The sequence below is a fragment of the Bombina bombina genome, chromosome 1 (genome assembly GCF_027579735.1).
Source record: "Bombina bombina isolate aBomBom1 chromosome 1, aBomBom1.pri, whole genome shotgun sequence".
NCBI classification, from domain to species: Eukaryota; Metazoa; Chordata; class Amphibia; order Anura; family Bombinatoridae; genus Bombina; species Bombina bombina.
The window spans coordinates 1,354,812,768-1,354,840,039 of NC_069499.1; the positions used below are offsets into that span (position 1 = coordinate 1,354,812,768).

A 27,272-nucleotide genomic window follows, 5' to 3' on the forward strand; every position below is an offset into this window, starting at 1 on the left:
GGTAATGCCAAAAGTGGGTTGTCTTTTTATGTTTAATTCTAGTTTACATAGCAAAATATACTATTCTGACAGTCTTTTCCTAAATATGAAAAAGGGAGAAAGAAACCAATGGCACTACAAATAGCTTGAAATAGCTTAAACCCTTATATTACTAATAATATCCACTAATAGTATAGTGTATTAAGTATGGTGCTCTGTAGTAAATGTCAATTGCAAACAAGAATTTGAGGAGAGGTTAAGAAAACCTGATCTTAAAAAAAAGACTACAAAAACAGCACTCAAAGGGTTAAGTATTAAAGTATAAGAAATGTATTTGTACATGGAAGTCATATGTGTATTTGGGAACTTAACAGACTTGTTAACACTATGGGGGGGGGTAGTTATCAAGCCGTCAACCTCAAATACGCTGAAATTCCGCAGCGTATTTGTGTCGAGGCTGATTCGCCTTAGTTATCAAAGGCTACAGACCGGCAAAAGTAGAATTTTGTGACGTAAACTTCGATCCGCCGGACTCAGTCCGACACAGATCGATTCTTACGTCACTCCAGATGTTCCGCACACAAGTGCGGCACTATCTGACTACTTTTGCTAGTTATCAAAAAACTAGCAGGTACACTCTGCACTTTTCCGGCCCAGCGTACCTGGTTTTCAAACTGCCACCCTGGAGGCGGCGGATCCCATAGGAATCAATGGGAGTCTGACCATAGCGAAAGTACATCCCATTGATTTCTATGGGAGCTGTCTACACCTAACACCCTAACATGTACCCCGAGTCTAAACACCACTAATCTGTCCCCCCTACACCACCGCAACTAAATGAAGTTATTACCCCCTAAACCGCCGCTCCCGGAGCCCACCGACACTATAAAAAATATGTAAACCCCTAAACCGCCGCTCCCGGATCCCACCGACACTATAATAAATATGTTAACCCCTAAACCGGCCGCTCCTGGAGCCCACCGCAAGCTACTCTATACATATTAACCCCTAAACCGCCGCTCCCGGAGCCCACCGCCACCTACATTATACCTAGTAACCCCTATCCTGCCCCCCCTATACCGCCGCCCTCTATAATAAATTTATTAACCCCTATCCTGCCGATCCCGCACCTCGCCGCAACTAAATAGTTTAACCCCTAAACCGCCGCTCCCGGACCCCCGCAACCTATATTAAATTTATTAACCCCTATCCTGCCCCCCTACACCATCGCCACCTATAATAAATTTATAAACCCCTATCCTGCCCCCCCTACACCGCCGCCACTGTAATAAATTTATTAACCCCTAAACCTAAGTCTAACACTAACCCTAACACCCCCCTAACTTAAATATTAATTAAATACATCTAAATAATATTTCTATTATGAACTAAATTAATCCTATTGAAAACTAAATACTTACCTTTAAAATAAACCCTAATATAGCTACAATATAAATAATAATTATATTGTAGCTATCTTAGGATTTATTTTTATTTTACAGGCAACTTTCAATTTATTTTAACTAGGTACAATAGCTATTAAATAGTTATTAACTATTTAATAGCTTACCTAGCTAAAATAAAGAGAAATTTACCTGTAAAATAAAAACTAACCTAAGTTACAATTACACCTAACACTACACTATACTTTAATAAATTATTCCTATTTAAAACTAAATACTTACCTGTAAAATAAACCCTAAGATAGCTACAATGTAATTAATAATTACATTGTAGCTATCTTAGGATTTATATTTATTTTACAGGTAACTTTGTATTTATTTTAGCTAGTTAGAATAGTTATTAAATAGTTATTAACTATTTAATAACTACCTAGCTAAAAGAAATACAAAATTACCTGTAAAATAAATCCTAACCTAAGTTACAATTAAACCTAACACTACACTATCATTACATTAATTAAATAAATTACCTACAAATAACTACAATTAAATACAATTACATAAACTAACTAAAGTACAAAAAATAAAAAAAGCTAAGTTACAAAAAATAAAAAAATTAAGTTACAAACATTTAAAAAAAATTACAACAATTTTAAGCTACTTACACCTAATCTAAGCCCCCTAATAAAATAACAAACCCCCCCAAAATAAAAAATGCCCTACCCTATTCTACATTAAAAAAGTTCAAAGCTCTTTTACCTTACCAGCCCTTAAAAGGGCCTTTTGTGGGGGCATGCCCCAAAGAATTCAGCTCTTTTGCCTGTAAAAGAAAAATACAACCCCCCCCAACATTAAAACCCACCACCCACATACCCCAATCTAACCCAAACCCCCCTTAAAATAACCTAACACTAATCCCCTGAAGATCATCCTACCTTGAGTCGTCTTCACTCAGCTGAGCCACCGATGGAACTGAAGAGGACATCCGGAGCGGCAGAAATGATCATCCAAGGGGCGCTGAAGAAATCTTCCATCCGATGAAGTGATCCTCCAAGCGGTGCTGAAGAAATCTTCCATCCGGGCGATGTCATCTTCCAAGAGGTGCTGAAGAAGTCTTCTATCCGGGCGAGGTCATCTTTCAGCCGGGTCTTGAATCTTCATCCCGCCGACGCGGAACATCCTTCTTTCCCGACGGACTACCGACGAATGAAAGCTCCTTTAAGGGACGTCATCCAAGATGGCGTCCCTTCAATTCCGATTGGCTGATAGGATTCTATCAGCCAATCGGAATTAAGGTAGGAAAAATCTGATTGGCTGATTGAATCAGCCAATCAGATTCAAGTTCAATCCGATTGGCTGATCCAATCAGCCAATCAGATTGAGCTCGCTTTCTATTGGCTGATCGGAACAGCCAATAGAATGCAAGCTCAATCTGATTGGCTGATTAGTTACCTATAAAATAAAAATAAATCCTAAGATAGCTACAATATAATTATTATTATATATTATTACTATATTAGGGTTTATTTTAAAGGTAAGTATTTAGTTTTAAATAGAATTAACTTAGTTAATACGATAAATATTATTTAGATTTATTTAATTAATATTTAAGTTAGGGGGGTGTTAGGTTTAGTGTTAGACTTAGGTTTAGGGGTTAATAATTTTATTTCAGTGGCGGCGGTGTAGTGGGGGGCAGGATAGGGGTTAATAAATTTATTATAGGTGGCGACGGTGTAGGGGGGGCAGGATAGGGGTTAATAAATTTATTATAGGTGGCGACGGTGTAGGGGGGGCAGGATAGGGGTTAATAAATTTAATATAGGTTGCGGCGGGTTCAGGGAGCGGCGGTTTAGGGGTTAAACTATTTATTTATTTGCGGCGAGGTGCGGGATCAGCAGGATAGGGGTTAATAAATTTATTATAGAGGGCGACGGTATAGGGGGGGCAGGATAGGGGTTACTAGGTATAATGTAGGTGGCAGCGGTGTCCGGGAGCGGCGGTTTAGGGGTTAAAGGGACATTATACACTCATTTTTTCTTTGCATAAATGTTTTGTAGATGATCTATTTATATAGCCCATAAAGTTTTTTTTAAAAATAAATGTATAGTTTTTCTTATTTTTAAATAACATTGCTCTGATTTTCAGACTCCTAACCAAACCCCAAAGTTTTATGTGAATACTGTCAGCTACCTTCTCCAGCTTGCTCCTGTTTGTGTAAAGGGTCTTTTCATATGCAAAAGAAGGGGGAGGGGGGAGTGCCTTATTTGCCACTTGCAGTGGGCTTTCCAGCTACCTTTTCAACAGAGCCAAACTGACAGATTCTAAGCAAATTTTTAAACAGTTTTATACTGGATTTTTATATAAATATCTGTGCATCTTATTCTTTATAGTAGTGTCTATTACATGCAGTTATATGAAAATGAGTGTATACTGTCCCTTTAATACATTTATAAGACTTGCGGCAGGGTCTAGGAGCGGCGGTTTAGGGGTTAGTAACTTTATTTAGTTGCGGGGGGCTCCGGGGGCGCCGGTATAGGGGGTAGAACAGTGTTGTTTAGTGTGAGTGCTTAGTGACAGGCTAGCAAGAAAGCTGTCAAACAGCCGAAGAGCAGCGAGATCGGATGAGTGATAACTCTCACAGTCCGCTGCTCATCGCCCCGCGGCTTTTTGACAGCTTTACTTGATAACGTAGGCGAATTTTTTCAGGTCCGCGGCGGCGATGTGAGGCGAGCTTAGGCGGGCGTATTGGGCCGGCGAAGGCAGGAAAGTTGACACGTTGATAACTACCCCCCTATGTGTAAGGGGGATGTGCAAATTAAAACATAACTTTTATTATACACAAAATATAAAATAAAACTGGAACCACTTTATTAAAAACACACTTAGGATTTCTCTTTGGATGCATGCAAATTCATAACAAGAAGTAATCATGTGCATATTGTGCTTGGTCTAACCTGATAGACCTGACTTGTACTCTGATATATGGAAAGGCTGTGGGCCTTTTGAATCAGTTCAGGTAAGTAACAGCCTTTCCATATATCAGAGTACATTCTTTGAGCACTAGAAGCACGACTGATATTTTATAACCATATAGAATTTACTAACGAATTGAATATTTAATTGGAGTCACATAGCTGCCTCTGTAGTATTGTAGCAACTCTACCATACAGATCTGTGTGAATTAGTGTAATTATACTTGACACATTTTGAGCAGTATTTCATTACGATTATTTCATGTCTAAAGTTACTTTAGTTTCACAAGATACATAGAATCTGTATAGTAGTATCATTTCAGCAAATGACCAGCTTATTATTTATAAACAGTTCAGCTTCCAATTAACCGTTTGGGAGATTACACCTGGGACGTGGCTATAACAGCCTCTGTTTGAACCAAGTAATCCGAGAACCATTTTATTCACAACTAGTCCATCTTATTTTAATCAAGCAGGTTGTTGACACATACATGTTATAATATTAACATGCAATGTCAGGTCTATCAGGTTAGACCAAGCACAATATGCACATGATTACTTCTTGTTATGAATTTGCATGCATCCAAAGAGAAAACCTAAGTGTGTTTTTAATAAAGTGTTAACTGTTTTATTTTATATTTTGTGTATAATAAAAGTTATGTTTTAATTTGCACATCCCCTTAAACATAGTGTTAACAAGTCTTTAAAGTTCCCAAATATACATATGACTTCCATGTACAAATACATTTCTTATACTTTAATACTTAACCCTTTGAGTGCTGTTTTTGTAGTCTTTTTTTGAAGATCAGGTTTTCTTAACCTCTCCTCAAATTCTTGTTTGCAATTTTCCTAAATATGGTTTGGGGGACAAATAAACATTTTACATCAGGAATTAAGTGATCAGGAATTAAATTCTAGCTGCACGCCCATGCTTACTGACAAATTAATTAACCTGATTCCTTATATATTCCTATTGACTAGTTCTAAGCATTTATTTTGCCTCTATCTAGAGTTCTTCTACAGTGCTTTAGTTATGTACTCAATTTAGTGCACTACATTCTTGGCATCTTCCCTACAGTTATCCACCTGTCTAGTGTATACTGTATACTAGTTCCCAGTTTTTCCTGTATTACACAGAGGAAGATTCATGTGTTAAATAAACAGGGACAGAATTTAGAGGAATTTGCATCTTGTATTGTAAAGTAAACAAGAACATAATGTGACACTTCAAGGTGTCATGGACAATATTAGAACTCTATAACATCCACAGCATTTCAAATAATTGCATATAACACAAATCCCTATAATATCCACAGCTAGTGAAATCTCTACAAGTATTTATATGTGTGTGTGTGTGTGGGGTGGGGGGGGGATATTGCATACAAATATTAAGAATAATATAATAACTAAACACAGGTGTCTGACTGACATTATTTAAATGTGTAAAACCGAATGATTAATAAAGGAACCAGAAACAAAAATGATTTTACAAGCGCTGAATATAATAATATTTTATGTCTTTATTTTAATGTTTTCTGTATAAACTTTGTTTAATTTCTTGTGAAGATTTTACTGGACAGCTTGCTAAAATACTGGACTGTCTGGTTCAATACTGGAGACCTGGTAAGCCTACTCTTAGCATTCATGAGTTATCTTCTATAGTAAAGCACAGTATGCTAAAAGTTCATGCCTATACCATGGATTTACAAATATTCACCATTAGTAGGACAAGCTAATCAACACAATCCAGCACCCTCAACAGCTGCTGGCCAAACACACTGCACTACGCACAGGTTGACATAAGGAAACATTGGATGCCCTCTCCCATATCCAAAAATGTTGAGTATACTTGTGCATGGCCGAAAAATTTGTTTCGGTTCGGATCGATTCGGATGTTTTCGAATTTCGGTTCGGATCGATTCGAATTCGGAAAAATTCAAATGTATTCGTTTCAGATTCATTCGGATTCGAATAAATTTGGCTGGATTCGGTTTGGTCCAATTCGGAAATTCGGAATTTCTGTATTTTTCGGTATGTGTTAGGTGGGATGTGCTGTGTATTAGACTAGTATTATTGTACTGTATATTAGGTGTAACCCATAGCAGAGTGATATAACCTAATATACTGTACAATACTAGTGTAATCCATGGCCATCCGAATGTAACGAATAAATCCGAACTAATTCGGATTTATTCGGTAGATTCGGTACTACTGTAATTCGGAAATTCAAATCGATCCGAATCTCCGAATTTAAGAAATTCGTCCGAATTTCGATTTGTTCCGAATCGAAACGCATATGTCTAATGTTGAGACAAGCAAGCTTTACTGAATCAGTTCTATGGGATATAATTATATTTGCTAGGTGTTCTGTATTTATTTGGGAAGCCATATATATTAAAACAGACATTGTACTAAAACAGATGTCAAAAAGGATACAAATGACACACTTAAAGGGACATTAAACTGTTTGAGATTTTAATATAAAATCCTAATTTCCATTGCTGTTGTAAACTGTGTAAACTGGTGGTAACAAGGAAATGTTTTGTGTTGTCGCCAATTTACACAGTCTATAACAGCAATAGAAACTTGGCCAAAATCTTTAATTCTTTGTAGTAAAAAACATTGCAATAAGCTTTATATATTTTCCCCTTTCACTTAATTTAACTTAAAAATTTTTGGGGGGGTTTTGACTTCTGAGAATCAGACTTCACAGGCCTAGCCCTAATACATCTCCCCCTAAATGGCTTACTCAGGGGTGATGTCACTGTGATATTGTAAAATAATGCAAATATTGCTTTAAAAAAGAACAATGGCAAGCCTTGTCTACTGCAATAGAAAGTGTGGATTAGCTTCTCCAGTTATGGAAAGTTGTGGGGGATATAATCTCAATGTAAAAACAATTGCAGCAAGTAATGTGCTTACATATTCCGAAAGTTTTCACACTGAAATGGTATGTTAGTTTATTGTAATACTACACAAAAGCATTGTATTCACAATTTTTTTTATGCCCCTTTAACTGTTTGGGTCTAATCTTATATATGATGTGGATTTTAAAACGATGGACTAGATTCAATAAAATTGGTTTGTGAAACTAATATTGTGTGTAAAAACTCACCACAATATTACAACTTTAAAGTTGTATTATTTTATATATATATATGTAAACCCCTCATCACATCCACAAGTTTTAGTAATTGAAATCAAAGGAACAGCATCTATCTCTTAAAAGGCCAGTCAACTCAAAATATGTTATTTTTTAAAAAGATAGATAATCCCTTTATTACCCATTCCCCAGTTTTGCATAACCAACATGGTTATATTAAAGGGACACTGAACCCAAATTTTTTTCTTTCGTGATTCAGATAGAGCATGCAATTTTAATCAACTTTCTAATTTACTCCTATTATCAATTTTTCTTTGTTCTCTTGCTATCTTTATTTGAAAAAGAAGGCATCTAAGCTATTTTTTTGGTTCAGAACCTCTGGACAGCACTTTTTTTATTGGTGGATGAATTTATCCACCAATCTGCAAGGACAAACCAGGTTGTTCACCAAAAATGGGCCGGCATCTAAACTTACATTCTTACATTTCAAATAAAGATAGCATGAGAACGAAGAAAATTTGATAATAGGAGTAAATTAGACAGTTGTTTACAATGTCATGCTCTATCTGAATCATGAAAGAAAAAATTTGGGTTCAGTGTCCCTTTAATATTCTTTTAACCTCTGTGATTACCTTGTATCTAAGCTTCTTTTGATAGCCCCCTGATCACATTACTTTTTATTTATCTATTGCCTTGTACTTTATTCAAGTAGTGCAGTGCCTGTCGCAATTCAAGGGCATTAACACAATGTTATCTATATGGCTCACATGAACTATTACTACCCTGTTGTGAAAAGCTAATAAAAAAGCATGTGAGAAGGGGCTGTCTTTAGTGGCTTAGAAACAGGCAGAAATTTAGAGGTTTAAAAGTTTTAAAGTATATTAATATAACAATGTTGGTTGTGAAAAACTGGGGAATGGGTAGTAAAGACGTTATCTAGCTTTTTAAACAATAAGAATCTTGGGGGTAGATTTATTAAGTGTCGGGCAGACATAATCTGCTGTAGCGGATCATATCCACCCGACATCGCTAAATGCCTACAGCATACGCTGTCTGCATTTATCATTGCACAAGCATTTCTGGTAATCGGCCACTAGCAGGGAGTGTCAATCATCCCGATCGGATCCGATCAGAATGGTGGCGGATGAATTAAGGAGCAGTGGTTTTACGACAGTTGCTTCTTAACTTCTGTTTCCAGCAAGCCTAAAGGCTTGTGCAGAAACAGCTTCATCCGCAGTATAATACATTTACCCCTTGGTGTTGACTGTTTCTTTAAAGTCTAAATTAAACTTTAATTATTTAGATAGAACAAGTAGTTTTAATACACTTCCCAATTTACTTCCATTATCAGACTGAGCACAGTTTTTTATATGCACACTTTCTGAGGCGCCAGCTCCCACTGAGCATGTGCAAGAGTTCACAGTGTATGCAAATATGAGTCTGTGATTGGCTGATGTAGTAGTGGAAAGTCTCAGAAAATTGCCTGCTCTATCTGAATTATGAACATTTAATTTTAACTTTAGTGTCCCTTTAACTGCTCACCTCACAGTGCATAGAACAAGTTCCGTTGTGAAGGCATCACAAAAACATCTTTAAAACAATATCAGTTTTAAAATAGTAAGAGATGAAGACCAAGACCAAGAGCTCTGCATGCTGAACGCAGGTGCAGGGAAAAACTCCCAACCACATCTCAAGAATGCCCTGGAATGCAAATGGCCATGAAACACCTTTTGTTCCATCCGCAACTACGCAAGAATGCAAATTATTTACAGTTACAAACATTTACAGAAACTATTTTGGAAGAGGGTTTCCTAAGTGTTGCATAAGAATAGGTAAAGCTATAGGGGTAGATTTATTAAGAGGCGAGCAGACATGATTCGCTGTAGTTTCTGGTAAAATGCTTGTGCAATGCCGCTCACTGGCGGCCAATTGGCCGCTAGCAGGGGCCGTCAATCATCCCGATCGTATCGGATCAGGATGATAAAATCTGCCACCTAAAAGGTGTCAGAGAAGTTACGGAGCAGCGGTCTTATGACTGCTAATTCTTAACTTCCATTTCAGGTGAACCTGAAACAATGGGGTTCCGAAGCAGCATCTGCTGCTTAATAAATGGACCCCAAGGTGTCTGGTAAGGCCAATGAAATTGGAGAGACGGATTAATTCTGGTCATCGTGTTTTTCCCTGGGTAGAATTAATCTTATTGTATTATCTAATTGTCGCTTTTTATACTTTAATTATACACAATTATATATTTTTATATTTTAGATGCAGAAGCAGAAACTACTACAAATGAAACCCCAACTATTTCACCAAATAATGACACAACAGCAACTACCCCTAAAAATAATGACACAACAGCAACTACCCCTAAAAATAATGATACAACAGCAACTACCCCTAAAAATAATGACACAACAGCAACTACCCCTAAAAATAATGACACAACAGCAACTACTCCAACAGTGACTCAAACTACAATTACTCCAACAAATAATGATACTACAGCAACTACCCCTAAAAATAATGACACAACAGCAACTACCCCTAAAAATAATGACGCAACAGCAACTACCCCTAAAAATAATGACACAACAGCAACTACCCCTAAAAATAATGACACAACAGCAACTACTCCAACAGTGACTCAAACTACAATTACTCCAACAAATAATGATACTACAGCAACTACCCCTAAACTTAATGACACAACAGCAACTGCTCCAGCAGCGTCTGAAACCACAATTACTCCAACAAATAATGATACTACAGCAACTACCCCTAAACTTAATGACACAATAGCAACTACTCCAACAAATAATGATACTACAGCAACTACCCCTAAAAATAATGACACAACAGCAACTACCCCTAAAAATAATGACACAACATCAACTGCCCCAACAGTGACTCAAACTACCACAATTACTCCAACAAATAATGATACTACAGCAACTACCCCTAAGCTTAATGACACAACAGCAACTGCTCCAACAGCGTCTGAAACCACAACTACTCCAACAAATAATGATACTACAGCAACTACCCCTAAACTTAATGACACAACAGCAGCTACCCCTAAAAATAATGACACAACAGCAACTACCCCTAAACTTAATGACACAACAGCAACTACCCCTAAAAATAATGACACCACGGCAACTGCTCCAACAGTGACTCAAACTACAACAATTACTCCAACAAATAATGATACTACAGCAACTACCCCTAAACTTAATGACACAACAGCAACTGCTCCAACAGCGTCTGAAACCACAACTACTCCAACAAATAATGATACTACAGCAACTACCCCTAAACTTAATGACACAACAGCAACTACCCCTAAAAATAATGACACAACAGCAACTGCTCCAACAGTGACTCAAACTACAACAATTACTCCAACAAATAATGATACTACAGCAACTACCCCTAAACTTAATGACACAACAGCAACTGCTCCAACAGCGTCTGAAACCACAACTACTCCAACAAATAATCATACTACAGCAACTACCCCTAAACTTAATGACACAACAGCAACTGCTCCAACAGCATCTGAAACCACAACTACTCCAACAAATAAAGATACTACAGCAACTACCCCTAAACTTAATGACACAACAGCAACTACCCCTAAAAATAATGTCACAACAGCAACTACCCCTAAAAATAATGACACAACAGCAACTACTCCAACAGTGACTCAAACTACAACAATTACTCCAACAAAAAATGATACTACAGCAACTACCCCTAAACTTAATGACACAACAACAACTACCCCTAAACTTAATGACACAACAGCAACTACCCCTAAAAATAATGACACAACAGCAACTGCTCCAACAGTGACTCAAACTAGCACAATTACCACAACTGGAATAAGCACAACAACATTAATGCGCTATGTTGTCTACCTGCAATATCGCATCACAAATGAAGACTTTTCTACCAGCCTTAATGATCCACAATCTGAAGCCTACATAACACTTGTGAAAAAGATCGAAGTCATGGTAAGTGTCCATTGTGCTGTTTTATGAGTTTTTTTTAGCATTCAACTAATTTATTGTCCCCTTTACTCAGAGATCACGAGACACTGGCCTAGAGTAAATTAAACTCATTTGCGATTGTAAAAACGAATATCTTGTTGAGAAAATGTGCAGCAACTTCGCTGCTTAAACATTGCATAAGTAAAAAAAGATTTGTACCCATTAATTGTCAGAGCAGCGAGTGGTAAGTTCAACTCCACTGAAATCCAAGGAGCTGCTTCTATCTCATAACCCTCAACTTTATGCTGCATATATCGACTTCCACTGTCAAGGATAGCAGAATATCAAAAATATTTTTATTAAAATGACATAACAAACTAATAATAAAAACAACACCCTATATAAAAAGCCCCCTCTAATATATTCACACACAAAAACAGACAACCTCCTCATCTTTAAAGGGACATTTTCTTTCTTGATTCTGATACAGCATATCATTTTAGGGAACGTGCACATGTCTGAACCAGAAAATGACAGGAAACACTGCAGCCACCTTCTGTTCTTGCATTGCTGCAGTCACATGCATGCTTCTACACCTTTTTACCTACTTTTAAACAAAGGATACCAAGAGAACAAAGTAAATTTGATAACAGAAGTAAATTGGAAAGGTTTTTAAAAATATATGTTATCTGAATCATGAAAGATTTTTGGGGGGTTTATGTCCCTTTAAAGGGATACTAAACCCACATTTTTATTTAATGATTCAGATAGAGCATACAATTTTAAGCAACTTTCTAATTTATTCCTATTATCAAATTTTCTTCATTCTCTTGTTATCTTTATTTGAAAAACAGGAATGTAAAGTTTAGGAGCCGGCCCATTTTAGGTTCAGCCCCCTGGATAGCACTTGCTTATTGGTGGTTACATTAAGCCACCAATAAACAAACGTAACGCATGTTCTGAACCAAAAATGGGCCGGCTCTTAAGCTTTACATTCTTGCTTTTTAAATAAAGATAGCAAGAGAACAGAAAACATTGATAATAGGAGTAAATTAGAAAGTTGCTTAAAATTGCATGCTCTATCTGAATCATAAAAGAAAATAATTAGGTTTGTATCCCTTTAACATAGCCAGACACAGCTGCGCGATAGGATACTTCACATGGGCAATCGCTTCTGTCTAAATCCCAGTAGCAGCTAGGGTTGCCAGGTGCCCATTATTCAACCGGGCTTTTTATCAAGCTGTCCAGTAACATTTTCACAAAAATACTGGACACTTAAGTATCCAATTTTTTAAAGTCTGTGAGTTTTAGTTAAATGTAAAAGTCCTCCTATACCTTAATGCATTTCAAATATGCAGAAAAAAAGAAATAAGTGACAGTCAAGGAGGTGAAATCACTGCTGTTTATTGTGTGGTGCAGACGCTGAAGAAGCAGTCACTGGTAAAATCACTGCTCAATTGTGAGAAATGCACATTGTTCGTTCAAGAGTGGGGACTTTTGAGAGGGAACATTGTGTTGCCCCAGCTATCATTGTACCCAGTCACCTAGAGATTGTCCAGTACATTTGTGGTAGTCATCTGGCAACCCTAGTAGCAGTTTAGCTGAAAAATCCCAGCTTTAATGCCTGTAGTGAGGCCTTTATTCATGGCTGCGAGACTGCTGAGGCATAGGGGTCTATTTAACAAGGGCCGAATGGCCCCTGTTCCCCTTGTTTTTGTGCGAGCCTTCAGGCTCGCCGGAAACAGGAGTTAAGAAGCAGTGGTCTTAAGACCGCTGCTCCTAAACTCATACGCCACCTCTGAGGCGGCGTATAGCAATCAGCCCGATCATGTATGATCGGGCTGATTGACACCCCTTGCTAGTGGCCGATTGGCCGCAAATCTGCAGGGGGCGGTAATGCACCAGCAGTTCACAAGAACTACTGGTGCAATGATAAATGCCGACAGCGTATGCTGTTGGCATTTATCGATGTGCGGCGGACATGGTTCGCTATAACGTATAATGTCTGTCCGCACATATATAAATAGACCCCATAGTCCGTTTTAAAGATCGACATTACATAAAGATAACAAAACAGACATATCGATATTTAACAAATACACACATTTTCAGAACCCATTTTAAAAACACGTTTCTAAAGAATTGCAGTTGTAACTTTTGCTTTGCATTGCTTGCGGTTCTTTGCTGTGCAAGATATCATGTATTCGGCCCACTGCAGGAACGCTCACTGGCAATCAGCTAGAAAAGCTAGTAAGCCTTATTGCTCCTCTTAACAATAAATTCCATGAATATAGCGCAATATTTTGTGTTCAGGCTCCATGTCTATTTGAAACTTCTAACAGGAAAGCTGATTTTGGCAGAAGAATACACCTTTTTCTTTTTCTTGTAGAGTAATGAAGTGTACAATTGCACACCCTGCAGCATCGAAGGAAAATATCTTGGGGTGACAATCCTTACCTTCAGGTAAGTTTTCTTAAATCAATGACAAACAACATATAGGGGCATATCTATCAAGCTCCGGAGGCTCGCCAGAAACACCAGTTATGAAGCAGCGGTCTCCATAACCTGTCCGCCTGCTCTGAGCAGGCGGAGAGACATCACCGCAATTCAACCCGATTGAGTACGATCGGGTTGATTGACACCCCCCCCTGCTGGCGGCCGATTGGCCGTGATTCTGCAGGGGGCGACGTTGCACCAGCAGCTCTTGTGAGCTGCTGGTGCAATGCTGAATAAGGAGAGCGTATTGCTCTCCGTATTCAGCGAGGTCTGGCGGACCTGATCCGCACTGTCGGAACAGGTCCGCCAGACTTTGATAGGCCATATAGTCAAGGGCACATAATTTACAGTTTTTGAGAATAGTTGTGCTGCTGCCTTGCAACACTTTACTAGACTCCGAAAGTATTGGCCTCCGTCGCACAAACCTCTTGCTGGATCAGGTGGAGGTAAAAATAGGTAGTATGGCACCATTTTTCTCCACCTGAACCAGTGATTTTTTCAAGGCGGAGGGCATGTGTATTTATGTGTTTATGTAATACATACATATATACACATATAAATGCATGTATATACATACACACACATATATATAAATATATATATATATATATATATATATAATGTGTATATGTATATATATATATATATATATATATATATATATACATACATATATACACATTGAAAAATAATTTGTATTCAATTTTAATATTTCTTTATGTTTTACTGTGTTTTTACTGTAAATATGCTATATTCCAATGTTCTTCACTTAGAAGAAAATGTTCTTTATATATATATATATATATATATATATATATATATATATATATATATATATATATATATATATATATATATATATATATATATATATATATACCTGTATACATATCATTAGATATATAGATATAGATATATATTTTAAAGGACAGGAAACCTACATTCAGAACATACAACATTTAACAACTTTCAAATGTACTTTTATTATCAAATTTGCTTCATTTTCTTTTTATCCTGAATGAATAGCATTGCACTACTGGCAGCTTGCTGAACATATCTATTTAGCCAATCACAAGAGACAAATGTGTGCAGGCACTAATCACCAGCTAGTTCCCACTAGTGTAGGATATGTGCGTATTCATTTTCAACTATGGATACCAAGAAGCACATTAAAATAACATGATCTATCTGATTCTTGTAAGTTTAATTTGGACTTTCCTATCCCTTTAAAAAAAAAAAGATATGTAGAAATATGTATGTAAAATTAAAAAAAAAAATTCTTCTATGTGAAGAACATTGGAATGCAGAATATATATGACTACCTTCGGCTTTAGCGCAGTTGGTCTAACGTGGTGTTGTGCAAGTGATGTGTTAGTTTTTGTTTGTTTTTTAAATGTGCTCAATTGAAAACTATGGGAAGAAGTTAAGACGGTTGCGATATCTGAAGTCCTGAAGTTAGCGCATATGGGGTTTTACTCATGTGTTTTTTTATTTTCAACTAATATGCACACTAAACCACCCACATTAAAAGTTTACTTTGAGCATAGTCAGCGCACAAGTGAAAAAATCTGATAGTGCACCACTTGTAATCTGGCCAAGAATATATTAGGGCTAATGCAAATAAAAAAGTACAAGAGTCCCTCTTTAGTTTCTTTAACAATTATTAGCTATGCCCACATGAGATTACAGTTCCCAGTGTCTAACTTCCGTAGATCAGTTTAACAAGATGCCTTTTGTCCATGCAGTGCTGGGTCTGTGATTGCTGACACCAAGCTTGAGTTTTCTAACGAGCAGAATCCCGTCACTGTCCAAAACATCCTTCAAGAACGTGCCACACAAGGTGGTTTAATAAATGGCTTGGCGCTAACTGATGTAAAAGGTAAGATATTGGCTGCAGAGTTCACTTTATAATATGTATGTGGTGGGGTAGTTAATGCCGCCTTTTTAATGAGCAATCACAACTAAAAATCATCTAGATAAATAAGTTGTCAGATATTAGGTTATAGCTTAAAGGGACATAACACCCACATTTTTTTCTTTCATGATTTAGAAAGAACACGCAGTTTTAAAAAACTTTCCATTTTTTGTCTAGTATCTAATTTCCTTCATTCTCTTTATATCCTTTGTTGAAATGCATATCTAAACAGACTCAGTAGCTGCTGATTGGTGGCTGCACATAGAAGCATTGTGTGATTGGCTCACCCATGTGCATTGCTATTTCTTTAACAAAGGATGTCTAAAGAATTAAGCAAATTAGATAATAGAAGTAAACTGGAATGCTGTTTAAAATAGTATTCTTTATCTGAATCATGAAAGAAAAATTTGGGGTTTCATGTCCCTTTAAGGTAGTTTCTGACTTGCTCCATCTATTGCAGCCAGCAGCACATCTATTGCGTCTGGAACAGAGAATCCAGTGCCTGGCTGGGGCATTGCACTGCTAGTCCTAATGTCTGTCATTCTACTCTTTGCTATTGTCTTCATTATAGTAATGGTGAGTACCGGCAAACTTTTTTTAAACCCTACTCATTTTGTATCCCATTGCTTCCTGACAATAACTTCTCTTTTTCTCATATCCAGGCAATAGTTTTTTGCCGTCGTAGAAGTTATGGCCATATGGATGTCTTTGCTTCCCGTGGCTCTTACCACTCAATGAATGACTACTCCTCTTATCAGACCCATGGGCGATATGCGGCACCCAGTAAGCAAAACCTTCAAGAGGTAAGTTGTTAATTGAGTTAAAAGTGTGTTTGTGTGTGGTGTAATACAAAGTGGTACAAGGATAAAAGGTCATGCTCTGAAAATGGGTAGGTCATTCTCAAAATATATGAAAGCTTACAAAGTGGTAATTTCATGTAACATCTTCTTTGACAATATGTCAGTGTCAGGGGCTAATAAAAGAGATATTCTAAATAAAAGCAATGCAAGTTCTAATTCATTAGAGGATGTGATATTTGCATTCTAGGTATTAGTTTATTCTGTGCTTAAACGGGGTTAAACACATAGATAACGTGCTGCTCAAAACCCACAAGCATTGCACTCCTGAACAAGAATTGGCTTCTGATGGGTGGCTGCATGCGTCTTCCACTCCTGATTGGGTCATAAACCATGCTTTCCTCATGAACTACTAGTAAGGCAAAAATAGCATGCTCTAATGATATATAAAATATAGAGCTAGATTACAAGTTGAGCTCAAACAATAGTACAGGTTTGGCTATCATTTATTCAACCATGCACAAAGAAATATTTTATCCAAAGCATATTAAACGCGCCACCCATATACTTTAAACTAATAGTGAAGGGACCGCTATTATCTCTGTCATTGTATTACAAGTGGTGAGTTAAAGGGCCATAATACCCAAATGTTTAAACACTTGAAAGTGATGCAGTATAGCTGTAAAAAGCTGACTAGAAAATATCACCTGAGCATCTCTATGTAAAAAAGAAAAATAATTTACATCAAAAGTTTCTCAGTAACCACATCCCATTGTAAAGGACTTCTAAGCAGCAAATCAGTATGTCTGTCCCCGGACAGTAGAAGGAGCGAGCTTTCGTGCACACTGATCTTATTTCCCTATTCAGTGTAAGGAAGTTTACAATGAAATCTCATGAGAGTTAAGTGAAATCTCATGAGATCACAGTAAAAGAGTTCATGACCTCAGCACTGCTGATGCTGATTGGCTGCTGTTCATTTCTTCATTTTTTTTTCCCTTTTACCTGCAGCTGGGCTGCAGCTGAGCATAACTTTTTACAGAACTTAATCTGCTGAGCTGAGGAATTTGTGAGGTAAAATATCTTCCTTTTTTACATAGAGATGCTCAGGTGATATTTTCCTGTCAGCTTTTTACAGTTATACTGCATCGGTTTCAAGTGATTTAGCATATGAGTATTATGTCCCTTTAAGTGTTGCACAGACCTGAAGTAAACCATTATTATTAATAGTATAGCACAGAAGTAAACAAAGAACTCCTCTACTTGCGCACCATCAGCTTGTCATCCTTGGCTTAGCGCTCAAGCAATATCCAATATGAATCTTACTGTGTACCTCTATAGAAGTGAGGGATTTAGTGCACCCACACTATCCGACATGCAGATGCTAGTGCATCCGAGACAATTTACTTAGGGGTATATTTATCAGTGAAAGCAGACATGATACAATGTAGCGTGTCATGTCCGCTGCACATCGATAAATGCCGACAGCATACGCTGTCTGCGTTTATCATTGCACCAGCAGTTCTTGTGAACTGCTGGTGCAATGCCGCCCGCACCCCTTGCAGATTCGCGGCCAATCGGCTGCTAGCAGGGGGTGTCAATCAACCCGGTCGTATTCGATCTGGTTGATTTCTGTCCACAGCCTCAGAGCAGGCGGATAAGTTATGGAGCAGCGGTCTTTAGACCGCTGCTTCATAACTGCTGTTTCCGGCGAGCCTGAAGGCTTGCGGGGAAACAGGGGCATCAAGCTAAATCGGCCCCAGTATATGAATGCAAAAAGTTGAAGGGTTATTGAATGTGCTTGACTGATGGTAACACACACTAATATCTGTTCTAATCGGAACAGGCAGAACGGAAATGAAGACACAGGCCAGTCTTATTTAGTAGGGAGGTCTAATCTGGGCGGGGGGCATGAGTTTACTCCAGAAGGCCAGTGTCTTATCTCCAAAGACAAGGCTGCTCTAAAAGCGACAGGCGGGTCAGATCTCTGGAATAAGCAGGTTAGATGTGACAAAAAAGCATGTCCTATTTTAAAACTCTGCAGTTTCTCTCACTGGTGTCTCTCCCACTCTCAGCAACAACCGTGATGCTATAGAACTGTTAGCCACTGCAATCAAGTGAGGGCTGCAGGTTCCTGAGACTCCCATAATATAAATGCTTGGCTAGTACCTCTGCTTCATTGTCAGTGCCTTGTTGACAGGACACCAAGACCATCCCATTTCAGTCACTATTCTAGCTGGCATGGGCTTCTCTAGATCTTTCCCCCACATTTATACTGTATGTAATGCATAAGCCAAGTGTGCATATTGCACTTACTGGAGCACATCAAATATAGCTATGATTTAGGGACCAAGGTAAATCTAGACTGAGAAGCAGTCTGGCTTGGGCCTGAGCAAGGACATACATGGATCAAATTTGGGGACGAAGGAAGATCTTACAAGGTTGCAGATTGGATCCTCTTATTGATATGGATAGAAAAGGCTGAGTGGATAAGAGAGACGAGCTGATCCATTTTCTATTTAGTTCTTTGCCTGATTGTTATTTGATCGGTGCTAATCCTTTTAGACTTGTAGCTGCGCAAAGAGTGCAGAAGACCGGAGGCCCCACATACCTGTCCTTCATCTGTGTTAATGATTCACTTTATACACTCAGACATTTGCAAGTGCTGTGTGAATCAAGCAGCTAATTACACATACTTAACAGTTTCTTCCTACCTGAATCATGCAATTCAAGGTATAATAATCTTAAAATGTAACTCCCCATAACAAGCTGAGTGATGAGTAGCAAAAGAACTCTTTATTGTGCTCACTTTTTCTGTTCATTTGAGAAAGAAAGGCTGGGATGCATTCTGCAGAATTCATGTGCTACATCCTGCTACATACTGATCACTGCATATGTGTAGAGGAGATAAATAACTGTTAATATAGGCACATACTCATATATAAAAAATAACCTAATCAGTATTACTAATAGCGCTCAGCTCAGCATCATCCAATCACAGGTCCAGGGACACTCACCCACAGAAACCACCTACCTTCAGCACACACCTATTTCCCACCTGTACAGTCTGTATCATGTTTGTCATCCAAATACTGATGGTCAATAAAGATTTTATCTATGCTGCAGGGACAAGTATTTCAATTGCAAGTACAGTGACATTTTGGAAAGACTGCAACAGATTGAGGTCTTATTTATTCCTCCCTCCTCCACTCTAATTTAATTTTCATTGCCTCAAATGCTCTACATCTAGGGTTGCCACCTCGGCCATGTTTTCTTGGAAACTTATGAGTTACAGATGCTGCAGGGTGTGCAGGGAGGAACATGAATAGTGCTGTCCAGGATCACTATCTTTTTGCTGTCCAGCAGCACAATGCATGTTTCCATCTGAACACCCTACAGCATGTGTAACTCATAAGTGTCCAGGAAAACATGGCCGAGGTGGCAACTCTATCTACATCTCTCCTTTGTAGGGTTGGTGGGTGTTTAGTGCAGGACAGTCCAGCTTTTGCTGTCCAGTAAACTAGAAGTAAAATAAACTATATGATGTGAGGTCTGTTATGTTTCTGACAGGGACTAAAGGATAGTTCTGATGTGAGCCTATAATTGACAGTGGCTTCATGGTTGTGGATATGGCCTGAAGTTCAAAATGGTCATCATGTCTGATCTGAGGTGGGATGTGGGTGAAAGGCTGGTAGAAGCTGCAAGGGCATAACAACTGGTTTGATGTCAATGACTTAATCTTCTGCTTTCCCATAATCACTTGCTGGTGGTATTTTTGTGGAAGATAGACAGCAATACTACTGTCATATTTGTTTTTTAACATCTCTCAAATATTTAAATGTCCAGGACAGAAATCATAAATTTATACGGTTTTACAGCACTAACACGTGAAATTGTGTCTAGATATTGATACTAATTCGTCTAATTACCTTCACACTCAGATGTCAAACAAAAACCCCTAAGTGATAGCCCCATATGCCCACCTTCTATCTCTTTCTTCACTCCCCCATCTTTTTCTGAATCTCGTCTTTTTAACCCTTTACTCCTCCTCTCCCCATTTCCCCTTTTGTCCTTTATTCCTTCTTTCCTTTCCCCTCTGCTTCACTTTCCTTTATTTCTTTCTGCCCTTGTGCTGCTCTCCTGGGTCTTGTTTTAACAGGCTAGCTGAACTCTCCACGTGTTAGAGGTGAGATTTGCATCGAGATGTTTGCATAATAAACTTGGACAGCCTGCTTGGAAATGACAGGCTCAGGGTGACCCAGCACTCAGACCTTAACAATCCAAAAACACAACAATAATTATTCAAACAACCACTTCTGGAGTGAAATCTGATCTGGTTGCTCCAGTCTTTCTTATGTGGAAGCGTCAAGATGTTCATTTTTAAGAATTTTCATTTGTAGGATGTGTAATGGCCACCTTTGGAAATTACCTGCTGAATGTTAGTTCCCACCACAGCCATGAGCCCCTTGTCATTTAAATGATCAGTAGACACACTATGAGATTGTAATATAAAATTCTTTAAGGACCATTAATTAACAAATGCATAACAAAAAAATAATGCAATGGCACATAATCGGAATTTCAAATAAGCAGTAGATTTTTTTTTCTGACAAATTCATTATTTCCCTATTTGCCAGCCCCCTATATCATGTGACAGCCATCAGCCAATCGCAGACTAGTAGATGTATACACTGTAGTAGCTGGTACCTCAGAAAGTGGGCATACAAGACTGAAATATTTGATAATGGAAGTAAACTGGAAAGTCTCATAAAACTGCATACTCTTTCGGAATCATGAAAGTTTAATTTTAGTGTCTCTGCACAATAAAAAAAATTCACATTGTATTTTTTGCCCCATTAATTATTTTGCCCCATTTTCCTGTAACTTAAGTTGGAAAACTGCGGATTTTCAAGTCCTAAAAACTGAAAGAATGCAATGGTGGGCTTCACAAGCCTAACATTGCTACATATATGTCCCTAAATTGAAGTTTGTTACCTTATCATTTCTGCTAAAGCCAGACAAGCCCTGTCTTCTCTAGACTCAAGTACGGATTGACTCCTTCAAATAAGGAAAAGTGGTGGGTGGAGTTTGACCATTGAAAAAACAATTATAGCAAAGTATTAATATGTTCTAATATTGTTTAGACTCTGCTGGTATGTTAATCTAGTGGAAGACTGCAGAAAACGGTGATTGTTGTCACTTTAGAGCCTGGTTATGTTGGGTACTATTAATTACAATCATCTCCTGGCTCACAGAGCCGCAGATCCAGCAAATAGTTTAGTGTTAAATACAACTTCCAGTGGTGGCTCTAGGAGGTGTTGGGGTTTACTATGTTCCTCTGTCATTACTGTAGCACCTCCAGTCCTTAATGATTATTTTCTTTACATATATTTTACTAAACAACCACTTAAGTGCCCAGTTACATACAGAACAACCCTAGTAGTAGAAGATGAGGTTCCCACCATCACCCTTCCCATTAAGATTTGTTCACTATTCTGCACATCCCAAATGTAATGGCCTACTACTAGCACAGGTGAACCTATGTCACAAGTGGACTCATTAGATTTGCTGGCAATTCACTGCTGGACTATCCCCATGATGTTTGCTTTCATTAGCTGTAATTATTTATCTTATGCATTTATGCTATATATCAGCAAGCAAGTTTTCATTGTTGATATGTTATTACAATTTTAAAGGGACAGTCTAGTCAAAATTAAACTTTCATGGTTCAGATAGGGCATGTAATTTTAAACAACTTTCCAATTTACTTCTATTATCTAATTTGCTCAATTATTTAAATATCCTTTGTTGAAGAAATAGCAATGCACATGTGTGAGCCAATCACACAAGGCCTCTATGTGCAGCAACCAATCAGCAGCTACTGAGCATATCTAGATATGCTTTTCAGCAAGTGATATCAAGAGAATGAAGCAAATTAGATAATAGAAGTAAATTAAAATGACATGCTCTTTCTAAATCACGAAAGAAAACATTTGGGTTTCATGTCCCTTTAATATAAAGATTAGCATTAATGTTTATTTAAATTCCCTGTTAAATTAAAAAAGAAAAAGTACCCTTATTGCTATATATACTGTGTGAATATATATATATATATATATATATATAAATATATACAGTATATATATATATAAACAGTATATATACAGTATATATATAAACAGTATATATACAGTATATATATATATATATATATATATATATATATATATATATATATATATATATATATAAAAATATAAACAAAAATGGAAAAGTATTGAACATTTTGTCACAAACTCTTTAAAATGTTTACAATCCTTGATCTAGGACCAATGATGGAGCTATCCTATTACCCAATCCCCCCAAAATCCCGCTCCCCAGAGAGTGTGCTAATCCATCCTCTAGAACTCCCCCACATTCTAAACTCAAATATCCCACGGGATAGTTTAGGGTTAATTATTGTTTGCAATTGACACAGAGCTGTAAGTGTTTCTGCACGGATTGGCTCCAAGACACAGCATACTTTTACCAGCTCTGGGCTTAAATATTAACCTTTTAAGAAGCACCGTGACGTGAGTCAGTACAGTGTGAGCGGTTTGGCAATAGTTCACGTACCACCCTGCCCCCATGCCCCCCTTTCTTCTGGGATTGTGCCAGATTCCAGGTAGAAATGTATGTAGGGAGGGACTGGTCAGTACCTGGTGTTCTTTCTTATCTTTTCCCACTTTGCGACAGGCAGTGACAATCCATATGTGCAGCAGGAGGCTGGTATGTGTGTTGTGCAATTATACATATATTGTGCAACTTACACACAATGAAAATACGTAACTAAACTAGAGAAATCAAACCCTAACATTTATTAGACATAATATGACAGACAGTCTGTCCCTTCCCAGTCCAGCACCTTGCCGAATACCATATCACTTTCATAGATTGTTGTTTAATTTAAAAATATAAATAGTTTAAAGGGACAGTAAACACCTTAAGATTTGTATATAAATGTTTAGTTATGCATAATGAAACAACTTTGCAAAATGTTTTCATTATTTATGTATTATCCCCTATTTCTATACATATATATTTAGTGGGAACACACAGTTCCCATAGACCGCAATGTAGGCATTTTTCAGTGCCGTTATTTTCTAACACCCCACACCCACCACTTTTAATCCCATATAACTGTTTTTTCAGTTATTTTATTAAAAAATAAAGATGCTACTATTTTTATTTTTTAATAAAATATATTTCACTGTATTTTGTGGCATTTGGGGCACATTTATAAAATTAACCAGAGATCTGATCTTTTATAAGCACTAATTGCTACCACGAGCTCACAGTAGCAATAACCAGCCACTTGTAATAGCTGGTTATTTATCGCGTGCAATAAATTAGCTCTCGACTTGTAATCTAACCCATAATCTTTTGTCTTGTTTCTTCTGCTACTCTGTAATTTCAACAATAAAGTGTTTACATTTGGGATATGTCTGAATTGTTATTGACAGTGGCGCTATACTGACTGATTTTTTTTTTTTGTTCTTTTGCAGAATTCAGGCAATGGCCAAAAAAGTGCATATTCCTACACCAATCCCACCCTAGACACCAACGATTTATAAAAAAAACAACAACAAAAAACAGTGCATGATACTTCTCAGGGTACATCATATTTATTTTTAAAAATCCACCAGTCACAGTGTATTGTGCCATCAATACCAAAGATAAAATGTATCTTCTCACCAGCCCCATGGAAACATAATGTAATTTCTTAACAATGCCACAATCACTCTGCATCTACAATCAGCGCTTGAATATTACCACCACATAGACTTGTGGTGAGTCTGTATGAATTGTTTCCTATGTCTCTGTACCTAAAGTGTTATCAAGTTAATGCTAAGAATTGGCAACTCCAAACCAACTTCTTCTAATGGACAACATTCCCAGAATGCTCTATTGATTCCGCTGTGGTCTAACACGCCCTGAATGAATGCTTGTGCCTCAATTTATGGAGAGACTCTATCTAATCTGAACCAAACGCTTTGCGTACAAGAAGACAAACACACAGAAGAATATTGTGTGTATTCTATGTTCTGGTAGAAACCATGGATATGTCACAGCTTGATATAAATACCAAGGAGGACACTATGCCATCTGCTGACACGCCATGCCCATACCTTCTTCAGGACACAGTACACTGACTAATAATTGTGTTTTTTTGTTTGTTGAGGAAATGAGGTTACTAGGGCTGTGCTGTAAAGTGTTATTGTCTTAAAGGTGTTATTCCCCCCCACCATACAACAGGAACATGCATGGCATGTTCCCAGTTAGTTATGTATAAAGATTTTGCTTATGTAATATTTGCAGCTAGTAAAGTAATCATAGAAGGGATAGTGATGTGAAAGGGATCAGTTGCACCAGGTGATGTTACCTAAAAAAAAAGCAGATAGTTTCCTTATGTTCGACAAGCTGCAAGCTTGAGTGGACTTTGTGAAAAATCTGGCATGTTTGTGTATGGTGACTCGCCCATTATAAACATGCACCAGCTTGTCTAGAGAGATCAGCTTCAGAACTTTTATATTTCATTTCCTTAGCAATTTTTTTTTAATGCTTAATGACCTGAAACCTAAGAGAAAGAGATAATATTCATCCTACTCTTCCAATAAATAGAGTATCTGGGAAATTCCTTCCTTGGGGGGGCAGCTTTGTATGGACGTGGGGCACTTTAACCTTCTATAACCCATAACAATGCATTACTGTTACCCTCTCTGTTATAGTAAAGGAATAGTTCCTTGTGTCCAGTGGGTGTGGACTGTGTGTGTATAATATTGTGTGGCGCTGTGTAGGTGTCAGATAATGCTTTGTGTATGTATGACAGTATGTGTTTGAGATATTTTACTTTTAATTAAGAAGTAAAACAGAGGATATGAACTGAAGAAACCCCTTGTGGTGCTGTGTTTGTAAATGCCCCAATAAGTTCACAGAAACTGGAGAGGGCTCTGGAAGATCCCATATATCTGTAATGGGAGTATGAAAGACCTGATTCTAGTGCACTATGTATAGCTTCTCTGTGTGCTAATGTGCCAAAACCTGACCCCCATAAACAATTTTCCTGCTAGTGCACTGCAGTTAATAGTATACACACTCCAGGTGAACACTATTTATAACAATCTTAAATGTTTCAAACTAGAGAACCCCCAGTAGGAAATCAATGTGACCCATTCTCTACTAAGTGGAAGTTACCTGTAAAGGATCTAATATTTTCATTGACAAACTAGTCACCTTAATATTGTTACATGAGAAATACTAATTGCTCAATATCTGTGCAGATAAAGGGGTTCTTACCATATTATTTCCACTGATAATGGTCTTTTTAGCAGATTGTGATATCTTTTAAAAGACCAATGTATTAATAAATTATGGAATTTATTTTCTTGCATAAGTTTTCAAGACCTTTAAAAGTCTCTTCTATAGATAGCTGTTCACAGGAGGGGTCCTTACAGTGTTGTAAAAATAACCAAATAACAAATTCATAGCTTTTTGGCCTCTCAATGGAGCGTCGGGCAAGCAGAAATTTTACACAAAAGCAAGAGATGTATAATGCCCCTTAAGTACAGCATGCCAACCTCAAGGTCTCTTGTTGGACCACTGAACCCATATTCTAAGTGGCAAGACTGTGTTTAGAGGAGCAAACAGAATGAGCTCAGGAAAGTTTAGAGATATTGTTTGCTTTATTTCCATAACCACAGAGGATCTAAACTGGAAGGACTGGTCTGTGCTGGAGTGCAAACAGAACGCAGCCCTAAGCGGGGAAAGTGATCTCTGGAGTGCATGAAGACTTTCTGCTGCCTACGGGCTGTACCTTAATATTTATATAATGTATTATATAAGTCTGTATCAACAGAAATGATTTGTTTATAATAAAGTGAATTAAATGTTTGTCCCAATAGTACAATCATTTGTCTAAAAAAAATTAATGAAATACTGAACTCATTGTATTGTTCATGAAAAAGAAAACACTGAAGGGCTTTAAAATTCTACCTATATGTGAAAAGTAAATAATAATCGAGGGTCTGCCAGAGAATATGCTGTTGTTCAATCCCTACATCCCCTTTGTTTTGTTCCCTCAGAGATTTTTGTGTGGGTAAAGAATGTGTCCATCCTCCAGTGCCTTAAGACAGGAAATCATAGATTTAGATCTCTTCTGTACTCAGATAGGTTTTATTGTTTCTGAATATATATTGTGTATTTGGTATCATTATGTTAGATAAAAAAAAAACACAAAAGCCATTCTTTCTGTTTAGAAAATGACATACACAAAATCCACTCCTACACAAGACGTACACACACACTCAAGCACGCACGTATTCTAAAATGCAAGAAATGCGAGATCCAAGGTTTTTTGTTTAAATACTTTTTAAATTATTATTATTATGTTTTTTAAATTAAACAAGCATGTGTCAAAAATGTCAAAATATCCTGAATTGTACATAGTAAGATTACTAGAATAAGACTCAATGTCATATTCTTTCACAAAATACAATTTAAACAAAAAATAATAAACAAAATCATATCCAATAATTACCTCAAAACAATAAAAAAAAATAAGTAAAGAAGAGAATGCTAC

At 37.4% G+C, this 27,272-nt stretch overlaps 1 protein-coding gene across 1 annotated transcript in view; it reads left to right on the forward strand.

Moving 5' to 3' along the window:
• The window catches only part of MUC1 (mucin 1, cell surface associated), a 46,568-nt gene extending 19,984 nt beyond the window's left edge, over nucleotides 1-26,584 (forward strand). The window contains exons 2-7 of the mRNA XM_053719641.1: nucleotides 9,723-11,473; nucleotides 13,839-13,912; nucleotides 15,691-15,824; nucleotides 16,321-16,436; nucleotides 16,523-16,663; nucleotides 24,199-26,584. Coding sequence (XP_053575616.1) covers nucleotides 9,723-11,473; nucleotides 13,839-13,912; nucleotides 15,691-15,824; nucleotides 16,321-16,436; nucleotides 16,523-16,663; nucleotides 24,199-24,267 — 2,285 coding nt within the window. The 3' untranslated portion in view covers nucleotides 24,268-26,584. The remainder of the gene's footprint in view (nucleotides 1-9,722; nucleotides 11,474-13,838; nucleotides 13,913-15,690; nucleotides 15,825-16,320; nucleotides 16,437-16,522; nucleotides 16,664-24,198) is intronic.
• Nucleotides 26,585-27,272: the final 688 nt, after the last annotated feature.